The sequence below is a fragment of the Eurypyga helias genome, unplaced genomic scaffold (assembly GCF_000690775.1).
Source record: "Eurypyga helias isolate BGI_N326 unplaced genomic scaffold, ASM69077v1 scaffold14735, whole genome shotgun sequence".
Lineage (NCBI taxonomy): Eukaryota > Metazoa > Chordata > Aves > Eurypygiformes > Eurypygidae > Eurypyga > Eurypyga helias.
Window position 1 is genome coordinate 21314 of NW_010250879.1, and position 11523 is coordinate 32836.

The 11523-nt window shown below is 49.0% G+C and overlaps 1 protein-coding gene across 1 annotated transcript; it reads right to left on the reverse strand.

Moving 5' to 3' along the window:
* Positions 1 to 5585: 5585 nt before the first annotated feature.
* LOC104505456 (collagen alpha-1(IV) chain-like) lies at positions 5586 to 11003 on the reverse strand (the record flags this gene model as incomplete). The annotated part of the gene is made up of 10 exons (XM_010151822.1): positions 5586 to 6251; positions 7000 to 7172; positions 7471 to 7585; positions 8145 to 8322; positions 8665 to 8877; positions 9450 to 9548; positions 9809 to 9937; positions 10290 to 10361; positions 10504 to 10576; positions 10870 to 11003. Coding segments are annotated over 10 exons (1268 nt in total), but the record flags the coding sequence as incomplete, so codon positions are not given.
* Between the last annotated feature and the right edge of the window lie 520 nt (positions 11004 to 11523).

Here is an 11523-nt window from a genome sequence, read left to right on the forward strand (position 1 = left end):
AATTTATTCAGTATTGTGCTGGAAGAACCTTTTCAGATGATGTAAAACATATCACTATATATACTACCTTCCAGCTACCCGTTTATGCTGCTGTATAGTTCAAAAATACCAATGATAGAACAATGTTTGTCCTGTAAATTTAATTTGATATTGGACAGTTACTGTCTGTACAAACTAAAACATATATGGTCGAAACTGTTCATTATATTTGCTATTTCTGCTTCACAGATCTGTTTTAAAGTTGAGCTGATTGATCTGGCTTTGTCTTCCATTGTAAATATTGTTATGTTGTTTTCTTTGTAAAACACATCGCGTTTGCGGTTTTGGGAGACTGGCTTGAAGCTCTGTATAGTGTTTATATTTATCTGACTTGGCTTTCCATAGAGCTACTTGCAGTAAATACGTGTTCATGTAGCTCCGTGTCTGGGTTTGATTTGTAAGCAAACGTGTGTTTTTCCCTGTCAGAAGTCCGTTTCCTCCTGCTGCGGCGGCTTGCTGCTTCAAGTGGGTCTGTCACCCTGTGTCCCTGAAGAGGTGGAGAAGCTTTTCCTGTGTTTCGGGGGGGCGATTCCCAGCCTGTAATTTTCCCTGCCGCACAGGGTGGAAGGGAACAGACAGCAGAACACCCAGGAGTCTGCTGTGTCACAGGCTGGTAAACAGGTCCGGAATGAAAAGTAGGATCGGTGCCTGACACTTCCTGCTGTAGATGCAGGAGGCTGGGGCAATTTGTCGTTCATCATTTTCTCCATGCCTCGGAATGGAAGCTGCATGGTAGTCCTGGAAAGCATTTTCAGCAGCGTAGTGTCGGGTAGGTTCCCATCTTTGGAGTTCAGGGTAGAAGGGAACAGGTATGGCTGGCTGCTGTAAGGTTTGTAGTAATGCTTGGCTTCGATCTGTGTTAAAGAAGCTCTCGGCATGTAAACCACAACCCCCCCCCGAGCTCAGAATTTCAGGTGACGCGCCCACTTGTGCGAACACTTGGACCTAAGTGTGGAAATAAACCACGAAAGGGTAGTGCCTTTCCAAACTCCTTGCTGACAGGAAGGACCTGTCAGTAATGGGGTATAGAAAGCATGTTCACCCACAGATAAAATATATCGATATCCATAGGTAAGAGATCCATAGAGTGTAACGATCTCCGTGAATGTGGGTGATTACTATGAAATGTCTTAGACTAGACCCACTTTCCTGAAAACACCTGATGGAATTCGAACCCTCTTAGAACAGTGCATTAGAACAGCTGCAACAGTCGAGTTCGCTGGAAGAATAGGGTTTTCCTCCAATAAACCAGCCCCCTTGCTCAGGGCCCCATTTCCTAGCACGTAGCCTGGATTGGGAGGAAAAAGACTGTCTCACACATGTCGGGAAGCACCAGCCCTACCAGCAGTAAACAAACAATATCCAAACACTGTCACGACTGCTGCAGCGGCCTCACAGCTGCTTCGAGAGGACTTGGACTGTCCCACTGGATCTGAAAGGGGCTGAACTGCTTGAGGGGTTGCTTTTGGGAGGTGGGGTGGAGGACAGAGTCTTGCACTCATTTTTCACCCCCCTTCGGGTGAATCACTGACAGCACTCTTGCTTCTGCAGCGTGGTGGGAGGCCTCAGGACCAGACAGCAGCTAGACCTATCGCCAGTTGGAGACAGTCATGAGGGAACTTACTCAAAGTCTTTGTTTTGAAACACATCGAGGGGTTGTGATGGACCTTGTGTCTCGCTGCGGTGCGGTACCGGGAATAGCCAGATGACTGGGAACGAGAGGTTCATAGCGGGAGGAAGGGCCTTCCCAGTTACCAGGTAGTGAGACAACTTGCAGCGTGTTCTTCTCATCCCTCTTGGCCATAGCAGCAGTGTTCCCTCCAGCGGGAAGGAGCTTCCCCCGTTTTCTGTGGAGGGCTGTGAACAGAGAGCAGGAGCACGGAGCTTGCTGTACATCTCTGGGAGGTAAGAACTTCTCCCCCCACCTCGCTGTTGTTAACGAAACAGACCAAGCTCAGTTCTTGGGTCCTCTGAGTGAATTTAAAACTTCTAAAAGAAGTGTTATGGTTGCAGGACTCGGGAAATCCAGCTCAGTGGGCACTGAAGCTGCTGGTCCTGTGCTCCACCCAGGGGCTGTAGCAGGTACCTTACTAAAGGCAGCAGTCTGGCTGCTTTACTAACCAGTTACTCTTCACCTCGCTGCCTGCTGAGGCTGTTGCGGGGCAGTGCTCACCCGCCTGCTACAGCTGGGTTGAGTTAATCATCTTTCTCTCCAAAGCTGGTACCTGGAGAGGCGTACCCTACGTTGCACACGTGGAACGCTATCGCTGCGCCCCTGCTTTGTCACGGCAGCAGCGTTGTGTCCAGCAGCAGCGCTGGGCTGGCTGAAGCCTAACTCCCCTGGGAAGGACCTGCTGAGAACACGTAACGCTGCTGACTGTGGTGTAGTCCTAAATCTGGCAGAGTGACCTTCCCCCGTGGTGGCCCCAGCGTGGCAGTTCAGGCAGCACACCGACTACGAAACACTCGTGCAAAGTAGGTGGGGAGTAAGTGCAGAAGCTCAAAGGTCAGAACCTGGGCGTTTGTTGCTTGCAAAATCAGTGTGTCGCTCTTTCAGATTCTAAACCTGCTTTGAGAGATGGGTACTGCTGGGGCATCCAGGGATGCTCATCCCTGGGAGTGTCCAAGGCCAGGCTGGATGTGGCTTTGAGCAACCTGGTCTAGTGGAAGGTGTCCCTGCCCATGGCAGGGGCATTGGAACTGGATGATCTTTAAGGTCCCTTCCAACCCAAACCATTCCATGATTCTATGATTCTTGCACCCTTCGATGTGAGAAGAGCCTGCCCTTTGCAATAGGGGACAAACAGCTGCGCACTGAAGAGCTTCCGAAGCACAAAGCGTGCGTGTGGTAGCGATCGTAGGGAAACGGTGCTGCGCTGCCCTCTGTGCCCACTTCAGTTTCAGGTTCTACTCTGCAGAACAGTTTTGGAAGTTTAAATCCCATCTTACAATGAATTTAAGGTTGAAGGAAGCAGATTCTGTTCAAGTTAAGGATTAGAATGAGACTTCGTAGAGTGAAGGAAGATACTCCAGAGCCCGTCTTGAGCAGAACTTTGGGCTTTAATGCTAGAATTGACAGTGTATATCCAAGTTATGCATAACGTTGCTGGTTTTAGGATTTGCAAACTAGTACTGCGTTAGGAAGTTGCATTTTTTCACTCAGCAGTTGCAGCCGGCAGTACAGCATCGGCAGCAAGCCTTCAAGGGCAAGAACGGGGTAGTGAGCAAAGAGTAAGCTTTTTAAAAAGTCGGTGCTGCTAGGAAGGCAGTAGTGGGTCTGTTCAGCTTTCTTTCAAAGCAGCCTGGTGCCCTCGAGTGGCTAAAGCCTGCAACTTGCCCCCACGCAGCTTAACGTACAGTTGGGTTCTCTTCCAGGCTCCTGCTCAGGATAACTAAAAGAGACTGTGTGATTAGTGAAGAGAATGCAAGCTGCAGTTCAATCCGACGTCAGGAAAAAGAGCCTTCACTGCAGACGAAGCAGCCGTGTTCCAAGCCTTAGGCTTAGGGTACGTTGAGGACTGTTTTAAGGCTCTAATGTTCAAAACAGGTTTTTTATTTTTTTTAATAATAAATCTGCAAACACAAGCTTTTACCTGTAGTTTAATATTTATATACTGATGGATAGCACCTAGAGGGCCCCGACCAACATTTGAGCCCCTCAATGTCTCTGCCCCAAAGAGCTTACAGTCTAAGCAGTCAAGAAGTAGGAGAAAATAAGAACCATGGTTTTTTTTATAATCAGTAACTGATCCAACCCAGGGCAAGTGATTTACCTGCTCTAAGGCACAGAACGGGGGGTGGGAATTAAGCAAACATCACGTGACTCTTTGCTTCAGGTCTCAGTTAGAAGATGCTTCTTCCCCTCTAGACCACTTTGCTCTTAATAAGAATGAGCCCGTTTGGAAATCTCAGCCTGAAGCTGATGAAGGTCGGGCCTGTTCTCCAGGTTGGGGTGAGAACTGTGGGAACAAAGCAGAGAAGGTCGCTGTCAGCTGGCTGTTTGTATGGTCTGCGGTCAGCTCGCAGGTTTGGGACCTAAAGCTGCCCAAGACTAGCTGTTGGGGGTGCCGTCTACCTTAGCTCGGACCGGTATCACCCGTCTTTTCAATTCAGGGGCTGTCCTACGCGCTGCGAGAGAAGCCCAAATCCTAGAAAGCAGCACTGTCTGTGCACGGCGAGAACAACCGCGTTCTGCCCTTTCCCAGGTCCCCCGACATGAACGCTCGTTGGTGAGTGCAGGGCGGGCTGACGGTAGGGAAGGCTGGGAGAGCTCTTTCCTCTGGGACCTCCTTCACATCTGCTTTTTGGGGGCTGGGGAGAGGCTGCTACCTTCTCATGTAGGCTTCTGAGGAGCCAGCAGTAAGATAAGGGCTTGAGACACTTCCTATTTCATGTCAGCTTTGGTACCAAGTTCTTGAACCAGAGGTAGCAGCAGGTTCAGTTGATTTCTAAGTGCATCAGCCAAGTGAAATGAGTTGAAGGATGCACCTGGCTGAATTGCCCACTCTCTACCAACACCTGTAACTGCAGCTAACGGAAACGAGACAAAGCTGTTAACATTGTGCGCTGTAAACTAAGGAACTTCTGTTTCATACTCGGTTGAAATCAGCACCAATTGCATATAAATCACGGCCACCCGGTCAGGCATCAGTCCTAGGTCTGTCAACTGTGCGTAAACCAGGGGGATTGCTGATGCTCCGTGTTAACAGGGGTAACAAGACTGAATAACCATTAGCAGGTAAATCACTTAACAGTTGTCAGTACTAACAGCCTTCACCTGTACAGAGCAGTACGTGAATTCACAGGTGAAGCTGTGCTGGTCGTTGAGGTGGCGATACGCAAGGAAAACATGAACACACCATCGCTGGGGAGAGCGTCTGCTTTGCCAGGGAGCTGCGGCACCGAGCAGAGCAGCTCAGCAGTCGTGCCGACACAACGCCATCGCTTTTCAGCTGCAAAGAGATGCTCCAAGACACAGATGGATTCGTACGAAGTGACACGGGCGGACCGTGGGCACCGCCGTGCGAGGCCTTACGCGAGCGGTACGTACACAGGAGCTGCTGTATACCGTCACTACGTGGTGGATGGGTAGAAATTCACATCAGATGAACAGATTAATTTGTAAATAGGAAGTTTTCCACCAGCTTATGCTTTATTTTACTCAGGTTTCTTAGCACGTACACTATTTGGGATAAAATGCAAACCACCACTTCAGAGTAGAGGTTTCATGTAAGCTTACCCTTAAATGCTTTGGTAACTGGATATTCCCACAGAACAGGTTTTGTTAAACCAAACCGGTGACTAAAATGTGAGCGTGACTTTTATTCAGAAAAGGATATAGAATATGGCTAATAATGTCACGTATTTTCACAAGGTACAAAAAACCCCTTTTCGAGTGGATTGGGATTTCTCAGCACGAGGAAAACCACCGATAGCGTGGCGTACAACACTTAAACCCTGATCAACGTGGCTTCAGAGTAACTGCGCGTTCCCCAGGAAGGAAGTGAACTGTTCCATGAAGAAGTTGGTGTAAGAGGGGTAAATTCTCTCTCTGTAGCACAAGTTTCATAATAAAATACTGTCGTATGGTTTAATTTCAGACAGAAGCATTTTTCTATCAGTCTGGTTGGTTTCTAAATGACTAAAAGTTTCAACTAAAAAGGTGTTTACACAATATACACATTTCATTACTTACAAAGAGAAATAAGCTTAAAATTTCATATTAAAAACCTGGGATACAGTAGGGTTAGTAGCACCATGAAAAATGTTTTTCAAAACTGCAGTCTTGTTATTTTAAACATACTCAGTGCGTCGTGTTTTTCTTTATTCTCTTGGCTGATCAAAAAGGTGCCATTTTGGTAACAGGGAGAGAAATGAAAGTTGCATCCTCCGATCCTCTGCGAAGCCGGAGCGTTGTCTGTTCCCAAGAGGTCAATGCTTTCATCGTAGTGCTCGTCAGCGACGTACCGGACGACCCTCAGTTTGGCACGTGAGTGAGGTACACTGGAATTTGCATGGTTAGAACAGTTTGGATTTGTTTCTCCTTTCCGCACAGTAGCACCATTGTTGCAGCTGGAAGACAGTGCATCTTAGGAATTTTCAGCTGTTTTATAAAACGTTCTCCGAGACGTTACGTTTTCTTCATGCAAACTTGGCAACGACTAATACGCGTCCTCAAGTCTCCGGCTTTCAGTGTCTCTGACTGAGGTTTACTGGGTGACAGACACAAAGGTAAGGTTAGGTTAGCTTTTTCTGTGCTTACAGAACGGTTCCTTTAAAACTTCAGGCGCGGTTCGAGACAACCCTTAAGTACATAAGTGAGGAATTAGGGCTGGTTTTGAGTTTTCCTCAAGAGCGATCTCTGCGTGTCCTTGACAGCAGGTGACAGATGCCCGGTTTTGTCCGGGGTCTCGGCATACACAGCCTGTGCCCGTCAGCCACTGCAGCCTGGCACGTGATAGGGCACAGATACCAAACCAAGTGGCAGGTGAATTTTGTACATTTGAGACTGTTTCTGGGGTCTTTGGTCGTAGCCTTTGGGTTTCATCATCATCATCGAACGATTTGGATTGGAAGGGACCTTAAAGCCCACCCAGTGCCATCCCTGGCTGTTCAGAGGCGTGGCAAGAATAAACCCCAAACAAAGAAAACGCGATCTTTGGGCTACAAATCCAGTAACCAGAGCAGGACTGCTTTCAGAGAAGGTACTCCTAAATCTGAATAAGAACTGACATAAAAAGGATCTGCCTCCTTGCAAAACATAATGTGCCCTAGCAAGTGTTTAAATAACGCTCAAGGCTTACTAAGGAAACACTTGAAAAACTGGTTGTGAGGGGGAAAACAGGCTCAATTATTTCCCTGTACCCCTGTGAGCAAATCTCTTTTGATCTTGGGAATAAATTCTGTTTCCAAAGCTTTCATTCTGGAATGAAGCAATATACAAGAAACAGGTTTCCTTACCTGAACATTTCTGACACCTCGACAGTTGCCAGCCAGAAACTATACGAGTTGGCATAGTAATTGCAGGTGCCACGACCGTGGCATTCAATAAATGGAGCCGAGCGGAATTCTTCTAAACAGGATCCAGGTGATGCCAAGGCCTGCCCAGAGCCCTCTGCTCCTGCACTGGTGTGCTGGGGGAGGGAAGAAACACAAACAAGAGTCTTAGAGTAGGTGCGACAAGTGAAATGCCCCAGCATGCAACTACTAAAAGCGCCGCTGTTTGTTCTTGGCCGCGATAACGTGGGGTCAGACCCCCCCATCAAGAGCAGTTACGCTGGGCTCTGAGTACGGGAAAGTCACCGTTGGTCTTGGCTGCCAGGGTTAGTGACTGAAGGGAAAGGCTGTCGCGTGACGACCGCTGGAGTCCTAACCAAGGCCTACAGCAGGCAGCGGCTGAGGGGCACTGCTGGAGCAAGAGGCAGTTCTTACCATCATGAAAGAGTAACCGATCCAAAGGGAGTCCCAGCCGGGAGGACACGAAGGAATCTGAATGGTCTGGCTGTGAACAGCTATCACCATAGCAGGAGCTTCACACACAACACATCTGGACACGGGAAGCACCAGAGAAACACGTGGTATTAAAATATAATAGGGGTATGTTTTATTAAGAATATTTGTGCAGAAAAAGGCAAACTAGCCTGTGAGAGGCTGTCCTATTAATTAAGACTTCTCCTGTGCTTTGTTACTGCAATAAGACAGAATTTGGGAGTGTAAAACCTGCCTGCATCTCCACTAACAACCATTGGTGAAACGCTGAAGCAGTTCCCGAAACAAAAACCGGAAGCTCAAGTCTCCAAGTGGATGCCTTAACCCTAGAGCTGGCAGCTCTCCGGTTCTCTCCTGCCCACGGTGATCCCGCACTGCCGGCTACGTGGCTTGTGCCGTCGAGGAGAGCTCTTACGGCCTTTCAGCCTCTAACTGTCACTGCTGCACACCGACAGACCCTTTAACACAACAAATACATTAAACCAAGCTGTTTTCCTAGTATCTCCCAGAGCAAACCATGACAGATTCATCTCCCAAAGCCAACCTGCACGGTGGAAATAACGCAGAAGTGCTGGTTATTGGGATTTTAGAGAGACCCGAGGCCTGCTTTGTCTCACCGGCTAATGAACGGCTGGATGCTTTGCCCGGTCAGAGGCTCCATGCTCATCGGCATTGGCTCCGGAGTTGATAGCCAGTAGGAATAGTCATTCCTTGATGCAAAATTACAAACATTGTTGATGTTGCAGAACATGAAGGGCATGGCGCTGAACCGTCTAAGACAGCTCCCAGCAGTACCTACGGAGCGAGATACATAAAACGTGACAGCAAAGTTTTCACTTCCTTGCTTTTTATGGGAATGCTTTGAGAACAGTAATGGTGTGTTCTTCCCCCCCACCCACGAGCGCACCGCACGTGCTATCAAAGTGTCACACGTGGGAAAAACTTAACTTCTCCGTTTCGGTTTACATTCTCATCCTGAATGACAAGGCGCAACCTCTGGAGGTGGTAGATGTTAGCACCCAATCCCCAGCCTCATCTAAGACATCTCCAAGACTGTCAACTCCTCAGCGAACCAGAGCATTTGAAGCAGCAGCTACCACCTTTCCCCTTAAAGAGGGAGCACAGAGAGTATCTCACCCAAGTCCTGGCCATGTGCTCTCTCATTCCCCTGCACATACAGAAGAGAAAATCCATCGTATATTCTTGACGTTCCTTGTGGACACAGAGGCGTATCCCTGGTCTGGCTGTGCCGAGTTATAAGGAATCCGTGAGCAACAGAAGCTGTTCCAGGAGGACCAGGTGGGCCTTGTAAACCATCAGGACCAGGAGGTCCCTGTATTCCTCGTGAACCTGTTGACACGAGAGGCGTGCGCACAGCGTTACTGCTAACGCAATTCCTTGCTCTTTTAGGACTGATGTAGGTCTGAAAGGCGGCACGGTCTTGTGATGGAGGTGCTTGTGCGTTGGGGGACCTGGTGTCTGCTAACGCTGTCTTCCTCAAATTACGTTTTCATGTGATCTCAGTTAAACCCCTGAGGCTGTCACAGCTCGTTACAAAGTAACAGCACAACTCCCCTGTGTTGCAGGGGTCTTGGAAAGTTAAATTATTTTACTCTCTCTCTCCTGTTTCCTACTGTCATCTTTACCTCCTGCACATCATCTGTGCTGCAAAGGGGATGTCGTTAAGCTTGAGATAAAGCACTCTACAGTATTACTCAGCTATGAGTGGCAGTGTGTTCGTTCGAGGAATAATCCAAGCCCAAGTATGTTCAGTTTGTAATATTTTTGCATTAAGAAAATCCTACAATTAGGATTTTATTCTTATTCCCGTGAGGCAAAGATCTCACTGCCCAGTGTTAGCCTGCACTCACGAAAGGGAGCATCTCTCTTTCCCCTGGGTCCCCATAGGATAAACACCATACCTGGTTGGCCTGGAAGACCTCGCTCTCCTTTACGTCCTGCTGGACCATCAAAACCAGGTAGTCCGTCTCGCCCCGGGTCGCCAGGAAGACCAATGGGACCTAGAACAGCCAAATGCAGAACCGAAATAAAAGCTCTGAAATCTCACTGTCAAAATCTTTAAATTGTCTGGGACTCGTCTGTTGTTTCCTCATGACACATCAGACGAGACCGTGAACCCCGATGTCCACGGCAGAGCCCTGCATTTATCTGTTCCCTCTTGCGGAATTCAGCAGCATGTCCCTGCAGCCTGTGCCGAGTGACTCGCACTGCAGCTGGCTACGCCGGGTGTCGTTTTCTCCCGGGACCCCCAGGATCGTACCTGGCAATCCCTGTGGCCCTGGCAACCCAGGTGGCCCCTTCGACCCAGGGTGTCCCGGAGGACCCGGGGGACCAGGGTCTCCTTTGACAACGATGCTTCGTCCGATGGTACCTGGCAAACCTGGTGGACCTGAGAGAAAGCAGCTTCGTGTTAGATAAACCGAGGTGGAAGAGCATTAGAAACAGCTTCTGTTACTCTTTATTGCAAAGTCGGGAGCCAAGAGCTCCACCAATGCAAAGAATAAGGCAAAAAAGTGCTCCAGGTGACCCCCCAAAGGGCATCTCTTGTAGGGGTTAACCCACGTAGGGTGGACACAGAGTATAAAATATGGAGGGATGACTTACAGGGTTAAAAATTATAGCCTGGATTTGTGCTTAAGCTGGTGCTCTCCTTGCTGGCTGAGACTCTCAGTCCTACCTCTGTGCCACAGACTCTGCTGGCGGGGAGCCACAGTGACCATCACGCGCCGCAGGACTCCTACCTGGTGGGCCTGGCAGGCCTTGACTGCCTGTGAGGCCGGCGGGTCCTGCGGGTCCGGTGGGCCCCTTCATACCTGAAACATCAGATTCACAGTTACACGGTGGAAGATGCTGTCCTACAGATTCTGCTGCAGGAACGGCCAAAATCGGGCTTGTTTCTCCCTGAGGGGCTGTTACTGCGTCTGGGGGTTTTCGCTGGAAATGGCAGTTAAATACCTGGGAATCCTGGAACTCCTGGAACCCCGGGATCGCCCTTCATTCCATTCAGACCTGGACGACCAGGATCCCCCTGAACAGAACAGCTTCGCGTTACTCACATCTCCTCGGCAGTTCCAGAGAAACAAAGAGCAAGGGGGGCGCCGCAACAGCTCCGGCTCCCGCCGGAATATAGCGGGGACCACGCTGCCCAGATCCTGGGGGATGCTTAAGGAAAAGACCCTCTTGCTTGCTACAAGGCAGGGTGTTAGCTACCACAATTTGGCTTTTATTTTACTATGATAAATTGCATATTCCACCCAAATATATTCCATTTTTACGGCATTTAAAAATAAACCCGGGGGAAAAATCCACCTCTTGTCCTACCTGGCGTCCAGGCAGTCCTTGATCTCCCTTCTGACCAGTCAGGCCAGGTGGGCCAGGTGGACCTGGATTCCCTTTTTCCCCTTTAAGTCCTCCGCTGCCGGGTGGCCCTCGTGGACCTTCTGGGCCTGGTGGACCTTAACATGCAGAACAAATACACCTGTATCAGTTACATATCAATCATTCTCCTCAAGTCTGTGCCTTCAGCGTAACAAAAAAACCCATTAAAGATTATTTTGGCTTGACCTCCCAACTCTATTTCAATGCTGAACTCCGGATGACCGAAAAGGCGAACAGAGGGAATATTTGCATCTACCCAGTCAGGAACCAAGGCTCCTTGGTCAGCTGGTGAAGAGAAGCAGCTCTTTCCAACAGGCGCTGCGAGGTCACCGGTGACCAGACCGGTGCCTTTAGCAGGAGCCAAGAAACCCCGAAGTAAATGGTACAAACATCCCCTCTGCTGACCTGCATTACTTTCACCATCTCTTCAGCGCTATCCTAACAGACCAAACTCCTTTTTAAAGCCAGCCTCAACAGCGTTAAAAATTGCTGCTGGTTTTGCTGTTGGAGCCTGACATACCACTTGAGGAGCCGGCACATACTGCTTATTGACTGCTGGGCAGCAGCAAGCCCATCATTCTCTCATGCCTAAATAAT